Source organism: Miniopterus natalensis, chromosome 14 (assembly GCF_054644295.1).
Source record: "Miniopterus natalensis isolate mMinNat1 chromosome 14, mMinNat1.hap1, whole genome shotgun sequence".
NCBI lineage: Eukaryota > Metazoa > Chordata > Mammalia > Chiroptera > Miniopteridae > Miniopterus > Miniopterus natalensis.
In genome coordinates, this window is record NC_142094.1 from 37,758,781 (window position 1) to 37,785,927 (window position 27,147).

General features: G+C 40.4%; 1 protein-coding gene across 2 annotated transcripts in view; it reads left to right on the forward strand.

Annotated features, from left to right (window-relative positions):
- Positions 1-2,274: 2,274 nt before the first annotated feature.
- EXOC6 (exocyst complex component 6) overlaps positions 2,275-27,147 on the forward strand; it is a 119,498-nt gene continuing 94,625 nt past the window's right edge. The window contains exon 1 of one of the 2 annotated variants that reach the window (XM_016220796.2): positions 2,275-2,437. In XM_016220796.2, the coding sequence (XP_016076282.1) occupies positions 2,316-2,437 (122 nt within the window). In that variant the 5' untranslated portion in view covers positions 2,275-2,315. Of the gene's footprint in view, positions 2,438-14,153; positions 14,273-27,147 lie in introns of those variants that run through there. The other variant, XM_087824453.1, reaches the window with a different exon arrangement.

The following is a 27,147-nucleotide window of genomic DNA, read 5'->3' on the forward strand; positions in this document are numbered from 1 at the left end:
CTGGGGGATTTTGCTGTGTGAGCTGTGACAGGTCATTTAGCGGCATCTCTAGCCTCTACCCACTAAGATGTCAGAAGCACTCACCTCCAGTTGTAATAATAATAAATGTCCCCAGGCAATGCCATGGGGTTGGGAAAGGACAAGAACCACTGGCCTAGGGCCACTTAAACATCTCCTGTCAGTGGTCAGGCTTAACCTAGAAAGTAGCCGGTGTGAGCTGCAGCTGGGAGGAGCAGAGGGAACATTCCAGTGACACACACCGTTCACTTTTACCGGCATCTTGGAATATGGCTGTTTAAAAATTTTCCATTTCCTTATTTGGTGAATTTGTTGTCAGCACTATGGGGTAGGGAAGGTTGTTTTTCTTAAATGTTACTTTCGGGAGGAGATTACCTCCGGTTCATTCAATCTGTGTGGACTTCCTGCAGGAAACGGCACTCCAGGAAAGTCTTGAATAAAAGGAAGATGCTGGTTAGCCCTGGAAACAGGAAGTTGTTGCCTGTGTCTTCCACGGCTTAGAAGAAAGTACGAAGCAGAGAGAAAATTCACTTAACAGGAGTGGGAGGAGCGGAAGGGAGAAGTGTAGGAGTGGAGGACGGGGGGGGGGGGGGGGGGGGGGGGGGGGGAAGCTGAGGCGCAGACGTGGCCGTCAAGCCCGTAGCTTGGAGGACCTTGAATCTCCTGGTGGGGCTGCTGTGCCCGAAAACGGTGATGATGGGCTGCGTAGTAAGAACAGGGTCACGCAGTAACAATAAGTCAAAGCTATTGTGATTGGTTTATTGTTGTATTTCTTCCATCCTGCCCTGGAGGAAGGCTAGAGTTAAGAATTGAGCCTATTGGTGGGGTTGAAGTGCAGGACCCTGCGTTGGTTTGCTTTCCTGCATCATTCAGTGGCTGAAAACAACAGTCATCTGTCATTGCTCCTGTGTCTGTGGGTCATTTGGGGAATGGCTGATCCAGCCTGGCTCGGGTGGGCCACTCTGCTTCAGGCCGCTGCAGCTAGACTGGGTGCATGCTTTCCCCTGCAGTTTCGTGGATCAGTGGGGATGACTCTGCTTCCTCCTTGGACCAGCAAGCTAGCTAGGGGGTGTTTTTTCTCAGGTGGTGGCAGAGGTGCTTGGAGCTCACAGACCATGATGGAGCTCATATATTATTGGGCACTAGACGTCACATGGCTAAGCCCAAAGTCAGGGGGCACAGAGGCCCGCTGTGCCTGCAGTGAGGCACTGGCAAGGGTATGATAGAGGGAGAAGAGAAAAACTGATGCAGTTTATGGCATATGCCTTGGATGCCTTATATGAATACTACGTTTTTAGGAGAAAGAACTTCATTTTTTTTAGAGCAATATTTAAAAGTCTCATAGAAACTGTAAAAAAAAAGGTTCATATGGAAGAATATCACTACCCACCCGTTTAAATGCCCATCTGAGGTTCAACTCAGAGCTGAGGAAGATCTACTGCAAATGGTAATGGGAAATCCGTGCCCATCTAATTTTTTAGGGGTGCTTGGGGCTGGCTGTAGGCCACACTTTCCCTTGATGTTTCGGGCCTCTACTTCCCGCACTCCTTCTTCCTCCCAGTGCAACCAGTCTCCTTTAATATCCTGGCACCTTCATGCTTTCTCCCTCCCCACCAGAACCTAGTCTGCAGAAAGGATCTGGCAAACTCATTCGCAGTGAAGCACAAGTGACTAAAATCGAATTGCTTCCAAGAGCATTGGTGTTTGGACGGGGGCAAAAGAAGGGAAGGTGCTGTAATGGAGAAACTTCACACAGCAATGAGTAGGGTGGAGAAGCTAAGGAGAAAGGGCCCCCAGGAGGTAGCCCAGTGACCTCCAAATCCTATTCTACAGGAGGCTACATTTTTCACGGACAAGCTACATGCTTGGGTTTGTGGGCAAGGGTATAGTTGCAGGAATAACTAGGAGCATAGCTTTAATTATGTATGTAGCCTAAATGATATTAAAATATGTGCCCTAAGGAGTCAACTGTATTTAGTAACTTTTTATAGTGTAATGGTTCTAATTCTTACCAAGTTTGTAGCTACTGGCTTTGAGAAGCAAGTAAGTAAATATAGCAAGCACCAGGCAGGAACTTTCTGAACTGTGTCAAGGTTAATAGTAAGCAAAATGTTATAAGTGGAGACAGGACAGCAACAGCTGTGCAACATTCTTGGAAGCAGGGATTTTGATAGCATGAAGTCAGACAGTGAGCTCAGATTTTGCGGCTACTCTGGCTGAACAGGGAACCCTTATAATAATTATAAGGAAAACTACATTTCTTTGATAAATTACAACTGTCTTGTTCTCGAAATCTGATGTCTGCAGCCAGAAAATCAGGAGCATGTGGAACGATGTTGGAAGAAGACTCAGATCAAACCTACGAGAATGTCCTGGCTGAGATCCAGTCTTTTGAGCTGCCCATTGAAGCTACTTTAAGGTAGGGCCTCTCCATATTTTTTTGTTTCTTCTTTAGTGGCAATAAGGTAGTCTTATTAACTTCTTTTTATGCTTTTCTCTATTATGGATTAAAAAAATAGTTTTGAGAAATAGTTATAATCCTGTATACACCTAATCTCAAAGTTTTCTTATCCTTAGAGAAATGACAATAAATAAGTAATCCACTTTTTTGGCATTTGATTTGTTTCCTGATTTATCACAACAACATTAAAAAATAGAAGTGACTTTCAAGTGATCAAAAAGGGCCTCATGCCATTTCCAAACAGATATTCCATCTCATTTATCTGAAGTTTCAGTTGTTCCCTCTAGAATACTGCTTAGTGAAAAGCATGGAGAAAAATTAGGTATATCAATGAAACCCATTTATATTTGGGTGTGTATGAGTTGTAGAAGAAAATGTAGAATGTTTATTTGTGTTGTTGCTGCTCTCTCAAGATTCCGGTGACTTCTCAGATATGTATATTTTAAATTTCCATATAAGACTTAAAAATAGCTTCTTTGGTGATATTGCGATGTATTTGCTGAGTTCAAGAACAGGATTAAAATGAAAGACAATGTTTCTTTGTGTTAAAAGGGCAGCTTTTAGCATTTAATTCTTTCTGACTGTCTGCCGGCATCTGACACCTATCAGTGTGGGAATGGATGGCAATCACTGAATGTGATAGTGATAGTCAATAAATATTTGTTGACTAGTATTTGTAGATTAAAGGAAAAGATTTTTCGGGGGTGTTGTCTCTCCATTCTCAGAAAGGTCCCAAGGCCAGGTGACAGTTTAAATCTGAATAAATTTCTGCCAAGTATTTAAATTTGATTTTGCATTAAGTATATTTTGAATCTCTTCAGAAGGCTGAGGGCAGTGTTGTAGGCATGGGAAGCTATTGCTATTTATTGGTTGTTTCTTGGATTATCAACATGTAAGTGAGTTGCAAAATCCTTACAACTTCATTATGACTATTCTTTATACCTTTATTTTATCTGAGCATCATGTGAAATAGAGCAAGTACTTTTACCTCCTTCAATAGGCAGAAGAAACCAGAGCTTTCTACTAATGGGAATCTCAATTTTTCCCCCCACATGGAACATACTTTATACGATACCAGCACCTTCTAAAATGTGTGCATTTGCCTGGTGGCTGGGTCAGAGATCTAAAGGGAAACGAGAAGAGGGTGAAGGGACCGGGCGTGTGTTAGTTACTGTGGCCTCTGCTGCCACGGCTGCTTCAGAGCCTTGGCCTCAGCCCCTGACTCTCTTCATCTCTCCCCTGGTCTCACAACCCTGGTCAACGTCTACAGACCCCATCCATCCCTGGAATTATCAGCTAGTCTTGCTCTGGCATTGGACCTGACTTCCTACACGGTCCTTGGATCTGCTCTACCCCCTGTTCTTACAGCAAATATCCCCAATCCTGTACCCAATCTCCCGAAAGAAAAAAATCAGTTTAGATCAGGCATTCACAGCACTGTCCCAGTATCACCCTCAAGAGTGGAGCCTGCACAAATATTTCCCCCAGGTGCCCTGTCACCACCACCAGTGGACTTGAAGGCCCACTGTTAGCCTCATGTTTAGGTTATTAAATGAGAACATTATTTTCCAAAGTCTACTGTGAAAACATCTCAATGTTATTTTGGAGGGTAGACACAGAGCTCCGAGCAAAGCTTTTATCTGGGACAATATTAGCCAAAATTGGTTTTCCTAAACTGTTGCTAAAATCATTAATTAGATGAAGAGCTCTTAGGCTGGCATTCAATGCCTTTCTAAACATAGGCATGGCCTCAATAGTCCAATGCCAACTATTCTGTTCCACTGCTCTTATGGAATATATGAGTTCATGGGGCCAAATATGGGGGCTGGAAAATAAAGGCAGGACTTCCATTTTGTCCAAACTGGAATGTTTACTGTTTGACATATGCTCTGAGATTTTCTTCTGCCTGGTGCTCACTGGTTCCAATCCTTTATTATTCTCTCTCTCTTTTTTTAATATATCTTCATTGATTTCAGAGAGAGGGAGGGAGAAGGAGAGGGAGAGATGGAAACAGTGATGAGAGGATCATTGATCGGCTGCCTCCTGCACGCCCCCTCCTGGGGATGGAGCCTGCAACCCAGGCATGTGCCCTGACCGGGATTTGAACCATGATCTCCTGGATCATAGGTCAGTGCTGAACTGCTGAGCCATGCCTGCCAGGCCCTTCCTTTATTATTGTTCACTCTCACTCCTGCCTGCCAAAATCCAGTCCATCTTGCAAGGTACAGCTCAAATATCTTTCTTCTATAAAACCTCTCCTGATTCCCCAACCAGATGTGAACATTCCATCCTTTGAAGCCCCAAAGAACCTAGGGCATTTGGACTCACTTGTGTGTGTGTGCATGTGTGTGCGTGCGTGTACTTGTGGTGTGTGTGTTCTGTTTTAACCATTCACAGACAAAAGATTCCTGAGGGTAGTGCCTGTGTCCTATATCTTAATATCCTCTGTAGAAGTGTCTAGTGTGCCTGGCACATAGTAGCTAGATAAATGAACAAATTTGTCTAGCTTCTGAGCTAGTAATAACTTTCTAAGGCAAAATAAATAAGGCAGTGCAGAGAGAAAGTCATGCTTTGGGGAAGAAGAAAAGGCGAAAGTATTTAAATAGCTAAAAGCTCTACAGGCAGGGAGAGTGGAGAAAGGGTTTGGCTGGAGGGAGACTGGCCGCCCTGCCACCAGGGCCTGGAGTGGACAGCGAGGGAGGGTCAGGGCACCGAGAGGATGGGGCTGGGACCACAGGAGGGACACATTCTCAGGGAAGCTCTGCACCTTGGCACTGAAGTCGAGAGAACACCTAAAAGTTCTGTTGGTATTTCCCTGTCACAGAAGAAAGGCATTGCTGCACCAAACATTTTCTGCTGTAAAATCCTAAGCTTTGTTAGTGTCTTCTCGCTCGCCTTATTTTCCAAGTAGGGAATCGGAGGGGCCCTGCTCAAGATCAGTGTTCAGATCAGGGTCACCCGGGGTCCGCCTTTCTAGCTCTAAAAAGGGAAGCTCAGAGAGCTCCGTGACTCACGGTTTCTACCAATGCCATTTAAGGATGGCTCAAGAGCCCTTTTTTCAAAGAGTGTGCAAGCCACTCGCTGCACAAATCACCTGGGAGGATGGGTCTCCTCCACTGAAGGAGTCCTGAGGGGGTTGCTGAGACCAGGAGTCATGCCGTCGGGGACAGTCTCTTTCAGCCCAAAAGCTTCTCCCAGCCTGTCTCCTGCCTGACTCCCCCATTGGGTCCTTGGATCAGCTCCTTTGGCCTTCCTTTTGTTTTGGTGGAAAAGGGAAGAATCAGATGCTGCTGAAGTCCTATTTGTTTTTATTGTATGTGTGACGTGGCACCACTGCCTCTAATATTACATTTAAAGTACAGTTTTAGGGGAGACCTGAGACACCATGCTTTTCCCATGGCTTATTTGTGTTGCCAGTGAAACATCCATTAAAGACATCTCAGGCAGCTATAACAATGAAATTGGGGAATACAACTCCAGGATGGATAGTGGAATTTGATATTAGCCCTGCAGATGGTGAATGAATTTAAGAGAAAAGGGAGAAATAAAAAGAAAGGCCTACTGCTGGTGCCTGCATTGGCCTGGGGTGGCTCGGCTCTGGGCATTCAGAACCTTCTGGCTGTCGGGTGGTCGGCAGGCTGACGCTCACCAGCAGGTGGAATCTAGAGTTAGCTCTGCTGCCCTGATCCTTTTGCCCTGAGCATCACTGTTTTCACAGCGTTACCACCATATCCTAATTTCCACTGGATTTTTCTCATTCTCTTTCGGTTTTCTAATCTTTTACTCCAGTCCCTCCATTTGGCCTAGATATACCCAGTTCCTATCAGGTCCTCCTCTTAGGAGGCCGTCCCTGGCAGGCTTCACGGCTGTCTGGAACCACACTTAGTTCCAGCTTTGTTCAGCATTAACAACTTCTTAGAATATGGGTGGTCAATAGGCCTCATCCAGCATATCAATTTCAGCCCATTGGCAGTGGTTGTCTGAGTCTCACGCTGAGAGTGACTTTGATTAAATTAGTCAGGGCGGCTATGGTCTTGGGATATGGCAGTAGCAGTGTTCGTAATATTTATCCCATTTGCTCTAGAACTTCCTGGGCAGTAGGCCTTGCCCATTTGACCTGCTCCCCCATGGGTCCTGACTCCAACCTGAGTGTAGTCATTATGCCTCTTGGGGTCCCGCAGGGTATTGTTCTCTCCTTAGAAGTTACAGTATGTTCTGAAGTTACAGCATATCTGGACCAGTTTGGGTTGAAAAGTTGCAGTGTGTCCTGTTGCTATAGCTGAGCCTGAGATAAGAAAGCCGTGGATACATTGACGGGCACTATGAAGTTAGTGGGAGGTAGAGAAAGGGGACATATCCAAAGAAAGCCCTGCAGACGGTGGGAAAAATAGGAGGAAAGGGGAACTGTACCTGATGACGTACCAGAAGAAATTTTTGTAATTGTTTCATGATAACATGATTGTTTTACATTTGTATTCACAGACTCTCTTGGGCTCTTTTCCAAAAGCTGACCATGAAGTTTTACCAGTTTGAGGGCAAACAGGATATTGTTATTTCTTTGGCTTTAATGTTTTTAGGAATGAAGATAACATACCTTTAGGAAATGACAGAAAACATTTTTTAAAACAAGAAAAAAGCAACTAACAACCAAAACTGTATACACAATAAACTTTTAGGATGACATACTAAAAAATATAACTGGTCAAATTCAACTGCAGACATTCTAGTATGCTCTTGCTGTTTCTATCTTAGACATGTAAGATTTCTATTAAATCATATTCCATTAAGTATATTAGTTAAGATCAAAGGCTTAGGTTTTATTGTTTGATTTTGACCTTAGTTTCTAAAACTATAAAATGGGGATTATAATAAAACTTATCTCAAATGGTTAATGTATATGAAGTGCTTAGCACAACGTCTGTCTAGCACATTATAAATGCTTAATAAATATTTGCTGTCATTATGATGCCTAATTTACGTCTGGGAAATATATGCCAGTATAATTTAATAAATATATACTTTAGAATATTGATGTAAAAAGCACGCACAGCACCTTGAAATTCTGAGAGGGTGGGAAATAATAATGTAAATTTTATTTTGGTCACATAAAATGCAGGGGAGAGAAGTATCCCTTCTTCAAAATTATATTTACTACTATTACTACTAATAGTTTACTACTAATAATTATGTTTTATACTAATGCAGCAATTTTCAACCAGTGTGCCTCAAGAATTTTAAAAAAACCCGATACCTGACTATTTAATCAGGGGCACTGACTTCTTTTCCCTTAGATTGTCAAAAAACAAAAACTTGACAACAGCCAACATAACAATAGCTGTCAGTGTGAATTAATTAAAATTATACCTATTTTTTTGTCAGATCTCCAAAAAAGATAATACATTTTTGGTGTGTTGCAGAATTTTAGTAATTAGTTCATGCATGCCATGAGATGAAAAAGGTTGAAAATCACTTACTGATGTAATATCATGACCTCACTTAATCTCTAATGAGAGTAGTGCCGTACACTACATGTTGTGGGTATAAAATGGAGTCTGGAAAAACTTTTCAGAAATAAACGCAGGCCTAACCATTACTGAGGCTTGCCATGTCTGCAGCACCTCAGGAAAGCCTGGGCTCCCTGAAAAGAGTGAGCTCTGTAGTTGCCAAATTCTCATTGAACATTTAAGTGGTACCATTAGCTGTTTCATCTTCAATATAACATTAGAGAGAAGTTAAAAACTTTTGTCTATTTGGGAACCAACTATACCAACCAGGGAGACGGTTTTATTTATATAGCACTTAAATGAATGGGCTCTGGAGCCAGAAGAACATGAGTTGAAATTTTGCCTCTATACTTACTAACAGAACTATCGAAAGGATTACATGAATTAGGCAAGAAATGTATTTAATGTAATCTTCATACAGCAATGCTCAGTCACTAATTTTGTAAATATAAATACATATGGAGCGTCTACAATGTGGCAGACAGTGGTCTAGGATGGTCATTGGTCTTGTTGATACAGCAAAATTAAGACCTGGACATTCCCTGTTCACAGGGAGCTTGTTTTTTTTTAATTATTTTTTTAAATTTTATTTTTCAATTACAGTTTACATTCAATATTATTTTGTTTTAGATTCAGATATCAGGGAGTTTGTATTTTTATTCAAGAGAGCTAGAAATAAACAAAAAAGTGGTAATAAATGCTATGAAAAATAACAAAACGGGGGGAAGGAGAGAAAGGAGTCGAGATGCTCTTTTATAGAGAGTGGCCAGGGGGTAAATGTTAGCTTTTATGATCATTTCATCACATTTCTAAACATATTTTGCTGAGAGAAGGGAAAGGAGAGCAGGACAAGTGAGAGAAGAGGGAGAACGTGCCAAGGGCAGTAAAGGAAAGGTAAGTGGGAAAGAGTGAAGAGCTGGGAGTGAAGAGCTGGGACCAGGAGGAAGGATAGAAAACGCACAATGAGGGGAAGGAAAGACAGGAGAAGACAAAATAGTTGGTGGGAAAAGGGGACATAGCTGGGGGGAAAGAGGAAGGAAAGAGGGGAAGTGGAACTCGGAGAGATTACTATTGCTCTTTAATTGCTCAATGGACTTTAAAACGTTTAGCTCCAGGGTGAACAAGCTAAGGGGGCTTTCAGGACATTGTTCTGAGGGCAGGACTAGTGATATAATTTACAGAACCAAATACAGAATGAAAATGTAGCCCCTTGTTAAGAAATTGTTAAGAATTTCAGGATGGTGATGGCAGAGCATTAAGCCAAGCGCGACTGCATAGATTACACATGGGCGAGCCAGCCCCGTCTGAGCTTAGCACAGGGCCTGCCACACAGCAAGCTTTCAATGAAAGAGTTGTCGAATCAACAGAGCCCAGGGCTAATTACTTTTTAACTTCTCTGAGGACTGGCTCATATTTAAGAAAAGCTGATTTTATTTGGCTTCAATTTCAAATTTCCTGTTGTTGTTCCCCACCGTGGGGTCCAGGTCTTTATGGTACAACAGATTCCTGGACAGAGTTTTGCAGCAGGAATCCTCCCAGGCCTGCCCCGGGTTTTCGGATACTCTCTTGCACTTACAGAGTGTGGCCACTTGGGGTCACTGCACCAACAAGGCAGAAGCTGAGGAGCGCTGCTCTCAAGACAACCCCAAACGTGGCTAAAGGCACCAGGAAGGGTTAGTTTATTAGGGTCAATGTAAAAAGACTACCTGTACTTTACATTTTGATATTCTACAATTATACAATGAGGGCCCTTAAGCCACTTAAGAAACATCTGAATGATATTAGCAGTCCCGAAGGTGAAGATCAGGGTCAGCTACAGGGTTTCCAGGAGTGGGGAAGGGAATCTTTCTGCAGAGGTGCACTCTACCCCATGAAACAGGTGTTTGTAACATTGAGCTTAATGTCAGAAATATTTGCATGTGGATGATCCATTTAACAGCTATTAACTAGACTGGGCAGTAAACAATGCAGACACTGTTTCTGCTCCTGGAAGTGGAGACAGACTGATTTGTTTACTATCACATGTGCTTCAAAGAATAAGCACTACCTCCAAAGACAAAAAGGAGGTACTTGATTTGGTGGGGTTCACTAAAGTGGACCAGGAACCAAGAGTCTAACTCAAAGATGTGGTCCTGTTTCCTACTCCACAACAGAAAACAAATTTTAGGCAGTTTTTACCAATCAAGCATTCAGAAAAAATGAGGTTCCGGTTCAGAGAACCCGGATGTGAAGTTAGGATATTTTGTTAATGATTTTAAAAGAACATTTATGTGTTGGTTTTATTTTTATTTTATTAAGAGGAAGCTAAATTCTGGGCTTCCTGGTTTAATAATAAATGCTTGATAATCCTAGTCTCCAGTGCTAATGTTGATTGAGCTATGGCCTAAACATTGTCCTTAATTCACATTTGAAGAAACTGAGGCTTACACAAGTTAGCTCTCCCAAGGCCCAACATCTAGTAAAAGATGAGTTGGAATTCGAACCCAAGCAGTTAAATGCCAGACCAGGGCAGCTGCATTATACAGCCTCTTTCTTGGGGAAGGGCTTTCCCAAGATGGGTTATTAGTCTGAAGACAAGTGGCTCAAAGTATAAGTCATTCATGACTAAATTAATTTACAGGTGAAATCCTTAATTCATTGCTTAGCTTCATACTGGACACAGAATGCATCTCCTGCCCTGCCAGTCTTCCTCTTGTGTCTTTCCCCTGCCGCAAGTCCTGAAGAGAGATTTGGGGTGGATCTCTGGAAGTCAGCATCCACTGCCTGAAAAATAATGCAACATGCATGTGCAATCTGCCCATGTGTGCCCTACTACCTTCCAGCCTCCTCAGGTCAGACTAAGTCATTTATCCCTTGGGTGAAACAACTTTGGAACATTCTTCTTGGCTGACTTTTTAACTAATGGGAAAAAGAGGAACCGGTTAATAGGTTTCTCTTCTCCAACTCACTGCTGTGTGGCCTTGAACAAGTGACTTAATTTCTGTAAGTCTCAGTTACTTCAAATTGAATTGGAGATAGTAAAAGGGCCTGCCCACAGGATTTAAATTGGATTTTAGTAAAAGTACTACTACCTTAATTACCAAGTAAGTTACTAATTCAATTAGTAAAGATTAAATTAGGTAATATAAAGGGCTTAGCAAATAGTGCTCAATAAATAGCTATCATGGTTTTTATTTTGGCCTACAGCTGAAATTCTTAATTTTAGAGTCTTTAGAAATGTATCACTTTAGAATAGGCTTTTTTGGGGGCACATTTGTTATATCTATGTCTATAGTTAAAATTTACATAGTTATTTAGGATATTTAGCTTTAAATTGTTAGCAAAAATCTTCAGCTGCTAACGAAACTGTCAGAAGTCACAAAGGGAACCAACAAAAGCTATTTCAGAAGGAGAAGTGGTGTATGGACTTCCTCCCTTCCTGACCTGAATTGCAGGGAAAATACTGCAGCTTATGTTGAGGCAATCGCTATGGGTAGGTGTTGAAACAGGCCAGGAGTGAGGACTGCCTAAGCCGGGCTGGCTTCCTGGGACAGGGGCATCTGGAGCTGGGTTTGGAGAGATGGCATCAGGGTTGGTGAAGAGAAGGGGAAACGGCCTGGGTTATGAATGCCCAGGAAAGGAACAGCCCATCAGGAGACAGTTCCCAAATAAGACCTGGCCTGTGCCACATGCCCTGCTCTCCTCACCTTGCTTTTCTCTTCAGATCAATGAGTTCTGGCCATGCCCATCGACTGAGCTAAGGCAGTCTGCCATTTCCTGCAGACAACTGGCTTTCTATTCTCTTTATAGCAAGGTACAAAGTTTGTCCTTATTTACGTTTCAGTTTCAGGTTCAATTTTCAAAACGTTTATTTTGCCCTCTTAAGAGCTGAACCTGCAATTCAGATGTGCTAACACCAGGTGATGGTGCCCCAGTAATTGGAAAGGTAATCAGCTAATTTAAAAAATAGTTTTTCGGTACTCAATAAAAATCAATGGCAGGAAGGGCCAAAACACTGGGATACAGGGATTTGGTTTGATCCAAGGATAAACTTTTCAAATAACCAGAGGAATGGATGAAGTTGATATCTTCTGACAAAAGTCCTTAAATATTGTCTCTTGCATAGAAGCTCTCGATGAAAGTGGGCATCAGGGAATTTGAGGCAACATTTCCTATTAGTGCTACAGATTTCTATTAAGGCAATTGAATACAACAATCACATTATATGATATATTTAATGTCGATGTATAAAGAGCAAATTTGAAGAAGCTAACTTTTTACTATTTTATATTGTTCTAATTTCTAATTGTTACCAATCGCTTCTCAATCAAACTCCTGCCCTATGCTCAGGCCTGTTTGGAATGCTCCTTTCTAATCCATCCTGACCTCATTCCAGTGGCTTCAGAACCCCTCCAGCTTTCCCTTAGCTATGTGCAGAACTCTATGAGGGACTATTGGAAATTGCAAAATTAAAAAAAAAAAGTCCCTCTGAACTTAAGGACCTTAATATGGTGTGACAGTGCTGGAGGAGATCTTTTGGTTTGTTTCTGCATATTCTTGCATTTCAGAGAGGTGGGATTTCCCAGAGATGAATTGGATTCTCCTGTACCATCAAGACAGTGGAAACAAGCTTGTGATAAGGTTTCCGGCAGAATGAGCAGTTGGAAATAGTAGAACTTCCTTGGTCTTTCAATCCAGCACACATTGAGGTCAGTGGCATTTTGGTTCCCTGGGGGCCAAGTGTACAAAAACAAACAAAACCTCCGAATGTAGGAAATAGAACCAATCAAAACAAGTGCAGGCCCTGCTGGGCGTGGCTCAGCGGCTGAGCATCCACCTAGAATCCAGGAGATGGAGGTTGCATTCCGGTCAGGGCCCATGCCCGGGTTGCGGGCTCCTTCCCCAGTAGGGGGCGTGCAGGAGGCTCTCTCATCATTGATATTTTTCTCTCTCCCTCTTTCTGCCTCCCTTCCTCTCTCTGAAATCAATAAAGATATATTTTAAAAACAAAACAAAAAACAAGCGCAAAATATTAAAACAGTTGTTGGTGGAATGGTCACATGTGCCACATTGAATCTAGTGTCATTTACAGATGGGGAGACTGAAATACAAAGAGATTGGGTTCTTGCCCAAAGTCACCCAGCTGTGAAGCGAGGTGAGGGGGCCAGGAATTAAACTGAGGATGCTCATGCTTTTAACTACCATGCGGTGTGCCGCCTCCCAGGGGTTGATGGAGACAGGCTTCTAGTAGAAGCTCAGTGAGGGGGAGTGACACGCGGGACAGTGAAGGGCTTGGCCCACTCGAGGGGAAGTTCGGAGCACGGGCCTAGTGGAGGCCAGACGATCGTCCTTCAGGGCGAGGTGTGCGCTCTCTTCCTGACGAATCTCGCTCAGTCGCTGCTCGGATCATGACAAACTGGTTTACTCAGCGTCCCCCAAACGTCATGAAACAGGACTCTTGGTGCCTTCCTGCAGCCACGCACCTCTCTTTCCCGCGCGTCTGACGAGCCCTCCTCTCAAAACCTTCCCCCTCCCCGTCCCAGCTGCAGCAGCTCGGGGGCACTGGGACCCGAGGACCTCGGCAGGAAGTCGTTCAGCGCCCGGGACCTCTCTTGCACCTTTGCCATTAAGCGTCATCGTTCTTCGTCATTTCATTTCTCTGGCTCTCGTCATCTATTTCCCAGCCGGCTGGCCTCTGCGAACTTCCTGCGCGCAGGGACGCGCATGCACTCAGAGCGGTCGTCACGGTCTCAGCTGGGATTTTCCTTTCCCGGTTCCTTCCTAAAATAAATATTATTCCCGAGTGCACATTTTAACTTTCCATGGGCGCACGCTCTCCCTCTTCTGCCTCTCCGCCAGCCAGGGTACATGAGGTCTCCTCGTTAAAATTTCCCGCAGCTTTTACCCCAGGCCGAGGGTGACTGACTGTCGTAGCAGAGGGTCTGGCACGCAATACAATAATACACGTTAAAGTTAGGCTGGTCACAAGACCGCAGCTGGGGCGAGCGGCGGGGCTGAGCGGCGGCGCCGCGTCTCCTCCCCCGCGCCCCGGGCGGCGCATCGGCCTTGGGCACCTGCCAGCGCCTGGATCTCCGCTGGGCGGTGCTTCCGCGCGCGCCCGCCCCGCCCCTTCGCGCTCGCACCGCCCGCTGCGCGCTCCCGCGGGCCGCTCGGGGCCGCGCCTGCCGGCTCCTCTGCTTCCAGCCAAGATGGCGGAGAGCGGCGAGGGGCTGGGCACGGTCCCGGAGCATGAGCGGATCTTGCAGGAGATCCAGAGCACCGACACTGCCTGCGTGGGGCCCACTCTCCGGTAAAGCCCTCATCCCCCCGAGACCTCGAGCTGCCCACGCCGGCCTCCAGTCAGGAGCCGGGCGGAGCAGCCCGACAGGTGGTGCGCGCGGAGGCGGGCGAGGGCGGTCCCGGGCGGAGGTCTGGGACCCCGGCCGAGCTGGGGCGGGGCGGCACTGGCGGCTGCACCTGTAGGCACCGCCGGCCTCCGCCGCGGGAGCTGTCACCGCGCGGGCGGTGGGTGTGGCTGCCGGGGCGCCTGTGACCCTAAGAGCCGCGGCGCCGTCCTGCGTTTGCCTCTCAGCCTCGGGCCTGCCCGGCGCCCGGGTCGCGGCCGCGCTGAGGGCGCTTTGGCGGTGGCGGTGCCGGGAGCGAAGGTTAACCGCTGCTGGCGGGCGTGACTGATGTGCGGTGGCGCGCGGGGCTGCCGCGGGCGTGGGAGAATTGAAATTGAGCGGGAGACGCCGGCACCGTCCTCCCGGGGCGCGGCCGGGGTGGGGGCGCGGGAGCGTGGGCGAGAGGGGAGGAGCCGATGCTGAGCGACGCGCCGCCGTGACCCCGCTCTCACCCGGCAAAGCTCTCACTTATTTACGAAAGTTTCATTAATTTTGCATTAATTTTTCCGTTTATTTTAAAAGAGGATCGCCACCGTTTAAAAATAGGACTGGGTGAGGAATATTCCACACCGACTACCTGCTGCCCTAGTAATAGAACATTAGCGGGTCCCGGTTCTGATCTGTTAGGTTAGGTTAGGCACGCTCTTCAAGAATAAGTGCCTGTGAATACAAGGCTTCATCTTTTGCAGTGTTGACGATGAAATTATGATTCACTTAGGGAACTTAAGGACTGATTGTACTTTATCGTTATGATTTTCTTAAAGATACACTTCCTAGAAATGGAGCATGCTATGATTTGTGGACCTGTGGGTGTAATATAAAGTGAAACCAGTTCAAGTTATAATGCCCATCCACCTTGCCCCGAGAGTCCGGAGACCTGGGCTTGCCCTAGTCCTGCCACTGATGAAGTGTGCAGTCCGGCCAAAATCATTGAACCTTTCTGGACCTCAATTTCCTTATTCGTAGACTGGGTAGCGGTGGATGTTTAGATGCCCAGAAAGCCCAGGACATTAGGGACCTTGCCTATTTATTCACTGCTGCATCCCTACCAAGCGTATGGCAGGCACCTGGTAAATTTTTGTCCCATGATGTTCTTGCTGTGATATGATAAGTATGATTAGTGCATTTCCTTAATTTTCCAGCTTATTTCTTTTCATAAAACTGTACGTTTGGTAATGAAAGTAGAAATCTTAATTAAAAGGAAGCTTTGTTTTCTTCATCACATGGTGAAACTGAAAGAATACATTATGTGGTATAGTTTATCAGAACAGTCCATTTTTGGAAACAGTTTTGGTTATGAAGGAGATGCTTCGTCTTGGGGAAATGTACTACGCAGTATCCTTGAAAAAAGATGAAATCAACTTGGAAGAAAATTTTGAAATATATTGAGAAACTTTTGTGACACAAATAGAATATTTATATTTACATGTTATTCTGTTCTGTTTTGCTGGACAATTGTGTCACCTGCTAACTTTGTTGAAACCCACGCTCATTTCTTTGGCTAACTCAGTGACTCATACTTACTCTATTTATACACTTGTCATCTCTCATTTACAAGCTGACTCCACACACATAGAAGGCACTGCTAGCAGTTATTTTTCTTGAACAGTGTTTAAGCTACTACTTTTCCCTCCCCCTAGGTTTCTCTGAGTGAAGTGCTTATATTAAATTCTAACAAATCTTTTATTCTGGTAAAATCAAAATGTTTTAAAAGTAAAATAGTCTAATTAAGCACTATGAACCCATCATCTCGAGTCAGTTCATCACCTGGCCAATCTCATTTGATCTTTTCTCTGATCCTCCCTTACCCTGGACTGTTTTGAAGCAAATCCCAGACATCAATTCATCCATAAATATTTCATCATTAAGATTAATTTTTGTTGTTATTTCCCAGTTATCTTTTATCTGGCCTGTAGGCTTATGTTCTTATTTTTCTCAGTGGCAGACTTTTTTAGCCTGACCTTTTCTTGATTCACTTTTTATCAGATCTGGCTTTCTGGGGGAAGACTGTGAAGCATGTATACACTCTTCACAGTGCCTGGCATATAATATGGTTATTTGACCACAATGGAATTAAATTAGAAATCCATCATAGAAAACTCTGGAAAATCCCAATATTTGGACACTGAATAACAATCTGAACAACCCATGGGTGAAAGAAGAAATCAGAAGAGAAATTAGAAAGTATTTTGAATTGAATAAAATGAAAATTCAACATATCAGAATTTGTATGATACAGCTGAAGCAGTACTTAGAAATTTAATCACTAAACACCTGTATGAGAAAAAGAAGAGCAAATGAAATCCAAGAAAGCCAGAGAAAGGAGATGATAAACATCAGAGTGGAAATCAATGAAGCAGGAAATAGAAAAACAATTGAGAAAATAATTGAAACTAAAACATGAGTCTTTGAGATCAGTAAAATTGAAGAACCTCTAGGAAAAAAAAAGAAGATACCAATTATCAGGAATTCCCAATTCCCAGTAGGAATATCAGGAATGAGAGAGGTAACATCACTACGGATTCTACAGATATTAAAAAAGAGAACAAAGGAATATTATGAACAACTTCATGCCAGTGCACTTGATAACTTGGAAGAAATAGACATATTTCTTGAAATACACAAACTATCAAAGCTTACATAAGCCCTGGCTGGTGTGGCTCAGTTGATTGAGCGTTGCCCCATGCACCAGAAGTTCCCCTGTTTGATTCCTGGTCAGGGCCTATGTCCACGTTGCAGGTTCTAACCCAGGGTGAGTATGAGAGGCAACCGATCAATGTTTCTCACATTGATGTTTCTCTCTCTCTCTCTCCCCAAAATCAAGAAAAACATTTTTTTTTTAAAAAAAGCTCACTTAAGAATAAACAGATAACCAAATAGACCTATATATAAATTATATAAGTTAAATTTGTTGTATAAAACCTTCCTCAAAAGGAAACTGGGCCCAGATGGCTTTACTGGTGAATTTTACAACATTTAAGGAAAAATTGATACCAGTTTTTCTTCCAGAAAAATTGAAGAGGAGGAAATATTTCTCAATTTATTTAAAGAGAAACGTGCAATCTAGAAAAGTTACTAAAACTGATAAGTGAATCTAGCAAGGATGTAGGATACCATATTAATGTGCAAAACCCAGTTGTCTTCCTATATGCTAGCAAGGAACAATGAAATTGAAATTCAGAATTGATATAATAAAAAATATGAAGTACTTAAAAGATAAATCTGACAAAAGATGTGAAAGAAAGACTTGTACATGAAAAGTATAAAACATTGCTGATAGAAATTAAAGAGGACCTAAATAAATGCACACATATGCTGACTTTATGGATCAGAAGACTTAATATTGTTAAGATGTTAGTTTTCCCCAAGTTGTTCTTTAGATTCAAGGCAATTGCAATAAAAATCCCAGAAGAATTTTGTGTGTGTGTGTATGTACAGATTGACAAACTGATTCCAAAGTTCACAAGGAAATGCAAAGGATCTAGAATAGCCAAAGTAATATGGGGGGGAAAAACAACTAATGAGTCAGAAGACTTTTACTACCTGGTATAAAGACTTATGATAAAGTAATCCAAACAGTGTAGTACTAGCATCAAAATAGACAAATAGAAACTGAATAGAGACTCCGTAACTAGATTCACACATATAGTCAATTAATTTTTGTCAGAGATGCAAAGGTAATTCATTAGAAAAAGATAGTTTTTTAAATTAATGGTGGTGGAACAATTAGATATATCCATATGCAAAAATAATGAGCTTTATACCGTATTTTAAAATTAACTCAAAGTGTATTTCAAATATAAAATGCAGAATTATAAAACTCTTAGAAATGCCCCACCAACTGGGCCACGCCAGCCAGGGTAGTAGATTTTCTTGAATGAATTGTTCTTAATTTGTTGTGTGCTATTAGGACAATTTGCAGAGACTTCAAATTGGGTGTTTTGTGTGTTTTTTTCTTTTTAAAATATTTTTCACTGATTATGTTAAAGTAGGAAGCAGGTTTATGCATTCTGGAAGCTGCTGCTTTTTTTAAAATAGAGGTAAAATTCACAAAACAAAATAAGCCATTTTAAAGATACAATTCAGTGATATTTAGTATATTCACAATATTGTACCAACCATCATCTTTATCTAGTTCCAAATCAATTTCGTCATTAAAAAAGGTAACCCCTATACTCATTAAGTAGCATTCCCCATTCTCCTCTCTCTCTATCTCTTTTTAAATGTGTTTCTATTGCTTTTTAGAGAATGAGAGAGGGAGAGAGAGAGAGAAACGTTGATTGGCTGCCTCCCGCAGGAACCCTGACCAGGGATTGAACCCCAAACCTGGGTATGTGTCCTGACCCGGAATCAAACCAGCAACCCTTCAGTGTATGATAGGACGCCCAACCAACTGAGCCACACCAGCAGGGCCTCCCATTTTCTCTCGTCTTCCAGCCTTTGGCAACCAGTAGTTTGTTCTCTGTTCCTATGAACTTACCTATTCTGGATATTTCGTTTAAATAGAAACACAGTATGTGAGTTTTTGTGTCTAACTTCTTTCACTTTAGCATAATGTTTTTGGGATTCATCTATGTTGTAGCATGTGTCAGTACTTCTGTTTATGGCTGAATAATATTCCATTGTATAAATATTCCACATTTTGTTCATTCATTCATCAGCTGATGGACATTTGCTATGTTTCTACCTTTTGGCCGTTGTGAACATTTATGTACAAGTTTTTGTTTGAGTACCTGTTTTTAATTTTTTTGGTACATACCTAAGAATGGAATTTCTAGGTCAAATGGTTATTCTATGTTTAACTCTAAAAAGAGTCCATTTTGTGAAACATCAATACTTTGATGTACCATGAGGCTCTGAAATGGTCCCTCATTGTTGAAGAAACAAACTCTGACTTAGAGCTTTTAGCAGAGGTTTCAGCTAAGTGTCAGAGTAAAACAAAAACTATCTTATTATAGAGACTTAATGGCTACCTTTATTGTTGTAACTAATAATATTGGAATGGAGGAGAGTAAAATTTTGTCAGCTATAGTACATTATTACTTAAAGGTTTTGACAAGTTAAAACATAATTATGGCTAGCAAGGCACTTCCCAAAAATTAACAAATTTTCAGGGACTTCACATGAAGAGTACAATTTCAGAACTGTTTGTATTATAACATTTTTTACTTATACAGAACTGTTTGTATTACAACATTTTTTACCTATACAGATTTAATGTAGGAAGGCTGAACATTTAAATTTTTTTTTTTATGGGCTAGGAGCCCAAGCTTACATTTATTGACTCATTGGCATAGTGTTCAAAACCAGCTCTCAGACCTAAATTTGTATGTTTTCCTTAGCTTTACAATATTTAAAAAACAGGACATATCACATAAGTCTACATTTTCAGCATCTTTTAGCAAGGATGGCCCTTCAAAGCGTATCTGCATCCCTGTTCCCGCAACCCCCAGCACTCCTTGTCCCTTGGCTGCCTGGCTCCCACTGGCACCGAGTTCATGATCTCTGGATGCGAAGCTGCAGAGGGGAAGATGCCCACTCCCTCAACTAAGGCATGGTGCTCCCGTTCTCTGAGCAGGCTGGCATTCCAGAGCTCAGTTTCTGCCCTGGGAAGCATCTTCTAATTTGACAGCTCTTCCCATGCAAGTTTTACTGCAGTGACACAACAAACAAACCTAATTATTTCTAGCATTTTTCTAGTTGAAAGCTGAGCTTTTAATTATAGAGGTTTTATTGTATTATACCAATATTATATCTGATAGGGTTACCCTCACCTCATTGCTCAACTTTTTTTCAGGGATTTTCTGGTGACCTTCCTTGTTTATTCTTCCAAATGAACTTAATAAACTCGTCTTGCTCTGGACAAATTCTCAAAATGTTTTATTGAGTTAAATTTATAAATTAATTAGGGAGAACAGACCTCTTGATGTTGAGTCTTCATATCCAAGAGCATGTTATGGCTTTCAGGAGAGTTAAAGTTTTCCACACATAAATTTTAGAATTCCTTAAGATTTTGTGTATTTTTTTTTGTTATTTTAATTGGACCTTTTCTTACATTATGTTTTCTAAGCTGGTTTTTGCTTATATATGTGAATGCTGATGATCTTTGTATGTTAATTTTTTAACCTTTTACTTTATTAAATTTTCTTATTGTTTGTAGTAATTTTCCCCCCATTGATTCCTAAGGGGTTCCAGGAATGTAATTGTATAATCTGTGTTTAGAAATAATTTCACTTACTCCTTTCTGCTTCTTAAACTGTAGATTGCTTTGTCTAGTCTAACTTCATAGCATCATTGCAACACAATAGTTATCTTTATCTTTTTTTTAACTTTAGCAGGAAAGCCATTAGTGTTTCCTCATTAAGGAGAACTCTGGCTTTTGGGCCAAAGTATTTATATTTTATTGTGCTGAGGAAATATCCATCAATATACCTATTTTACTTAATGCTTTTGACATGAAAGACAACTGAATTTTTTCAGGTGTGTTTTCTGCGTCTATTGAGATGGTCATACAATTTCTCCTTTGCCTCCTTCTGTGCTTGAACTTATTAATGCATTTTTCTATTATCGAAATGTTTCTGTATTCACAGAGTAAGTCCTGCTTTTCATGGTGAGTGGCTCTTTTAGTGTGCTTTTGGACTCTCAGCTAGTATGCCTTTAAAGGTTTGTTTGCATTGAAATAAGTGAGATTGGTTTGTAGTTTTCTTTTTTGGTGCAGTCTTTTTCAGGTCTGTGAATAAATGTTATGCTTATTTCATTAAACAAAAGTGAAAGCTCTCTTTTTCTACGCTTGGAATACTTATAATTAGCATTGATATTATTCTAAAGGTTTGTTAGAATTACCCCGTGAAATCAACTGGTCCTGCGCTTTTTTTCTTTTTTTGTGGGAGTCTTATAACTGTTTTCTCTATTTCTTCTGTGATAATTTTTCTCTTTTTGACATTCTCTCTCTAGAGGGTCAATAAGTTATATTCTTTTGAAAAATTATCCATTCCTTCAAATTTATTAGAGTACTGTTATGCAAGTATAGTTTTATGTTATAATCTCTTCTGTTTTGATGATTTTATTCCCTGTGCCGCTTCTAATGTTGGGTATTTGTGATTTCACTCATTTTCCCCCCACTTTGATTTAGATTAGCTGCTGGTTTGTTTTGTTGATTTTTTAATTTATTCGTTCCACTAATTTTCTGTTTTCTGATATTCCTTTCTGCATTTATCATTAGTGGTTTATTTTATTCTTTTCTAGCTTTTTGTATTTTGTACTTGATTCATTTATTTTATTGATGTAATTATTTAATGCAATGTTTTCCTCTGATGATTATGCTAGCTTTATTTCACATATTCGGACATGTTTTCTTTATTTGTATTTTAAAGAAATTCTGCTGTTTTATTTTTTTAAATCCTCACTGGAGGACATGCTTAGAAAGAGGAAAGGGAGCGGGGGGAGGGGGGAGGAGAGAGAGAGAGAGAGAGAGAGAGATTGAGAGAGAGAGATTGCTTGCCTCCCATAAGCATCATGACTAGGGACTGAACCTGCAACTCAGGTATGTGCCCTGACTGGGAATCAAGCCAGGAATCAAGCTGGCAACCTTTTAGTAAGTGGGATGACGCTCCAACCAACTGAGCCACTCCAGCCAGGCAATCCAACAGTTTTAATAGGGTTTTTAAAAAACTCCAGATGTGAAGGGTTTTTCTATTTTTTAAATTTTGCTAGTAATTTTTAGTTTTATTACATTATAGCTAGATTAATCTGTATTATTTCTATTCTTTGGCATTCATTAAAGTTTTATTTGTGGCTTAATATAGTGTTAGTTTTCATCCATGTATTCTTGGAAAGAAAGCATATTCTTTTTTATTAGGACTCAGTTTTACTTATTTCTCTCTCTCTTTCTTTATGAAGGTGGTTATATCTTCTAAGGCTGCATATTGTTTTTCATCTTTTTTTTTCCTTGGATTAAGAGAGGTGTTTTGAAGTTCTTTTTTATTAATTTGTCTCATATCTTTTGTTTCTGTTTTGTGAAAGTTTGTTGCTAAAGTGATGGGTATATAAATATTAATTTTTTTGTTTTATTTTTCATGGGAAATAGTGTGTGTTTTTTGGTTTGTTTTTTTGCTGAAAATCAATTCTTAAGAGAATTTCTCTGTAGTTGTGGATTAATACTCCTGTAAAGGACTTTGATAGGGTATATAGATCATCTCTTAAACTATTAGGCCATCTGCACATTAGGTCTGTTCTAGACATTTTAATATTTTTGTTTAATTTTCTAAAATCTTCTGGGGAACCAGTCTACCTCTGCATTCATTAATCTGCTTAATGGTTCAAGCTTTTTAAATTAAATTTTATTTAGCAATTCAATTTGTTATCCTAGAGGACAGATAAATTTTTATGTATTGGGTGTTTCCATTTCTCAACTTTTGCATTTTAACAAGCAGCACAAAGTCAACAGGAAGAGACGGCTCCTTGGTTAGGAGTGTAAAAACAGGAAGGAGGAAGTCTATTGCAAATCTGTGTTAGCTGATTATCAGTTCTGGTTTCACCATAGAGGATGCCCATTAACGATCATCATTGTGCTATGTTGTTATCCAGAATTACAGTGAGTGTTAAGTCAGGATTACAGAATATCAACCTAGTTATAGGAAGTAATGGTAACTAACAAACTGCACTTGGCTCTTTCCTATCCATGGAAACAGGATACTATTAGTGAGAACAAGTCACAGAATTTGCACATAGAGGAAAACAAGGCAAGTAAAATTCAGCATCAGAAATATAGGGAAAATTATTCTTTCTTTTTGGGCTTTGCTTGATCTTGATGCTTTGACAGATTGTATGATATTTTAAGATATGATTGTAACCTTTAAAAAAAATTAGGATATGTCAACTCTATTATTTAAAACAGTTTGGCAGAATGTCTTCAGTTGAATTAGAGGAAGCACCTGAACATTATTTTATAAAGCATTCTAAGAGTGTATGTGGCAAACTAGAAGGAATATTTCATGGGAAAATATACAGAAGGTGAATATTTTATAAACAAGGAATCTTTTTCAGTATTCTGTGATGAGAAAAATTGGATTCTCTGTGTATATGTGGTGTCGTCCCCCCCCCCCCCCCCCCCAGAGTTGCTAGAAACTCAGTTCCTCTGTAGCTACAGGATACCGACTTGGTTTAGACACCCAACAGTTGTGTTTGTGCACTTTTCTGGGGAAAAGACCAATAGCTCTTATCAGAGTCATAGAGGAGAATCTTGCCATTGTCCAGGCCACTGTTCAAATAAAGATTAAACATAACTGCTGTAAGAGTTATAATAGAATTCCCACTACTTATAACGGATATCCTTTATATCAGTTAAAATCTTGCAACAATGCCGTGTTCTTTCCTGCCAGTGTTTACCCATTACTGCATACTCCCCGCCCTTATTTCTCTATCTCGTCATTAAATTCTTATCTTAGATCCTTCCTCCAAGAAATCTTTGCATCCAAGAAGACTGCACTCTACATGGACACACACACACACACACTTTTTGCTGTGTCTGAATTCTTATACATGTATTTTAAAAATGATACATAGTGTTACTTAGTTGTGTGTGAATGTATGTCTTTGTATGTGTGTCTTAGTAAATACCTTAAATGCAGGCTGAATTAAATTGTCCCTGAGGTCCATAATTGTCATACATATCTAATAGGATCTGAATATATTGCATAGTATAATGCCATGGGTACAACAGACTCTCAGTAAATACTTTGAACTGAATTAATGAAAAAAACAAAACCTTTGTTAAAGAAATCTTGGAAAATATAGAAGAATAGAGAGGAGAAAAATACCACTTTTTTACATACAACTCAAGGATAAGTATAATTGACATTAACCCTAGTCTTTTTTATATCAGCAACAACAAATATTATTTATTTGTTGAATATTTATTGAATGAAGTTATGCTATTCAACATATTGTGTTATTAAACATTAAATTGTTTGATATGTTCAGTATTGTTAGATATTTGTTAAATGATGTTATAATTGCATATAATTTTCATCCTATTTTTCTGTTTATTTGATTACTTTCTTATTGCACATTTAATGTGTTTTGTTTGTTTGTTTGTTTGTTTTTTGAGAAATTCTATGAACAGTGGTATTAACTCTAAAATAATTTTTTATTCAGGATTTTTGTTCCTGGAGGTAAAAGTGATCATGTAGGTAATAATGGGTAATAGTTAAGATCTATTGAATATTTACTATGTGACACTGTTTTAACACTTAAATGTATTATTTCATTTAATCTTTACAAAAAGCAAATGAGATACCATTAATACCCATTTTACAGGTGAAGAAATTAAGGTAGATATAGATTAGGTTATTTGCTCTGGGCGCTCAGTAAGTGGTGGAGCAAGATGTGAATGCAGGCCAGTTGACTTCTGGGACCATACTTTTAATCATTATTCTTTGCCTTTTAGAGGTTCAGTTAATGAAAGCTGCAATATAAAAACATTAAATTTTAACTAAAAAAATTGGGAAGGTTTACATTAAGATTGGGAGTGGTAAGGAATGTGACCAGAACTGTACTCAGGAAGGCAGAGTTCTGTATTTTGAACTTGTGCCAGCTCAGAGCAGGCTCAGATATTGAAATTAATTCACAGTAAAGTGATGCAGGTTTCTTATTCCTGTGCAGTTCCCAAACAGGCCTCCAGTAGCTTTATTAGGCCAGTATCGAAGTTTATTCTTTCTAGGAGATGGGGCTGCTTGATACATGAAAGACATAGGCCGTGCCCTGGCTGGTGTGTTCTCAGTTGGTCAGAGTGCCATCCATGCAGCGGAAGGTGACGGGTTCCATTCCCGGCCAGGGCACATACCGTGGTTGTGGGTTCCATCAGGGTGTGTATGGGAGGCAACGGATCAATGTATCTCTCTCCCTTCCTTCCTCTAAACACACACACACACACACACACACACACACACACACACACACACACACACACACACACAATCTAACTTACCTTTTCCTCCCTCCCACCCTCCCTCCCTCCCTCCCTCCCTCCCTCCCTCCCTCCCTCCCTCCTTTCCTTCCTTCCTTCCTTCCTTCCTTCCTTCCTTCCTTCCTTCCTTCCTTCCTTCCTTCCTTCCTTCCTTCCTTCCTTCCTTCCTTCCTTCCTTCCTTCCTTCCTTCCTTCCTTCCTTCCTTCCTTCCGTTAAAAAAACAACATAAATCAGGTTTGCTTTTAGGCCTCTTCATATAAGAAGAGCTGGCTCTTTTCAGTGTAGCAGACCAGGCCTAATAGAAGCTCTGTACAGTGGTTTGTTGGTTGGTTGGTTTGCTTGTTTGCTTATGTCTGTCTGTCTATCTATCTATCTATCTATCTATCTATCTATCTATCTATCTATCTATCTATCTATCATCTATCTATCTATCTATCATCTATCTATCATCTATCTATCTATCTATCTATCTATCTATCTATCTATCTATCTATCTATCTATCTCTATCATCTATCTATCATCTATCATCTATCTATCTATCTATCTATCTATCTATCTATCTATCTATCTATCTATCATCTATCTATCATCTGTCATCTGTCTATCTATCATCTATCAATCATCTATCTATCACCTATTTTTCTGTTTTGTTATACCGGAAAGTGAAAGAGTGTGTATGTATTGTTGCTGTCAGGGTATTTCCTACTTTATTATAAAGGAGCTTAATTTTGAGAGAATTCATTAATAGAGGCATTGCCATAGTAATAAGAAAGATACTTTGGAAATGAGCAATGAACATATTACTGACATATTTAAGGTAAATAATTTCAGCAACTGAATGTTTGGGCGATTTTTGCAGTGAGGTCTTTTTACCAGTTTTGTACAGCATCTTCCAGCACTCCTTTGAGTCCAAGACTTGGATTATGTGCCTGGCTCTGGCCTTTTAGTAGGCAAATGGTATTGAGCAAATCTTTTAGCTTCTCTGAGCCTCATCTCCATCATCTGTGAGATGGAGATAAAACCAATCGCCCTGTCCACTTTGCCAAGGGCTCTTGGGATCAAATTCAATGATACATGCAAAATTGCTTTGTGGATTGCAAAGCACTAGTACAAATGTAAAATATTATTTTTAGTTTTGTTTTTACATTCTGCTTTGAGTGGACACCAAGTAGCTCTTTTCAAATTCTTATTTTCTCTCCATTTCTTCTGTAAAGCTATGAAATGACCAACATAAGTGGGTTGTGTGTGTGTGGTCAGTCTCAGTAATGTAAGTTGGGATGAGTCTTGTGTCAGAGTACCCACATTTCTGTTTTCCTCCATACTACTTCTGAATTATACTTATTTGGCAAAATTCTTTGTCTTTCAAAAAGCACATTATAAAATTAAATTAATATATATTAATTATTATATATTTATTTTTTAAATGTATATATTGGGGGTTTATGTATGCCCCATTCTGAAAGAAAGTAAACTAACATTCATGTGCTTTTATGTAAGGACATGTTTAAAATATTGGCTTTAGATTAATTGCCAAAATGACTAATTTGTTACATGACCAATTTGGAGAATTTACCAAATTTACTAATAAATCAAAAACCTGTTTTTAAAACTATTTTTGAGGTTAATAGCAAGTAATTTGTATTGGATAGGGTGGTTTTAATAGCTTTCGAAAATTTCTGACCAGTTTTTGTGTGTGATTAGTTGTAACATTGTCTTCATAGTACTGATTTTAGGAATGTTTAATTTGTCAAAAGCTGATAATCATGGGGTGGTTGATTGTATTATAGATATATTTAACATTCAGTAAAATATA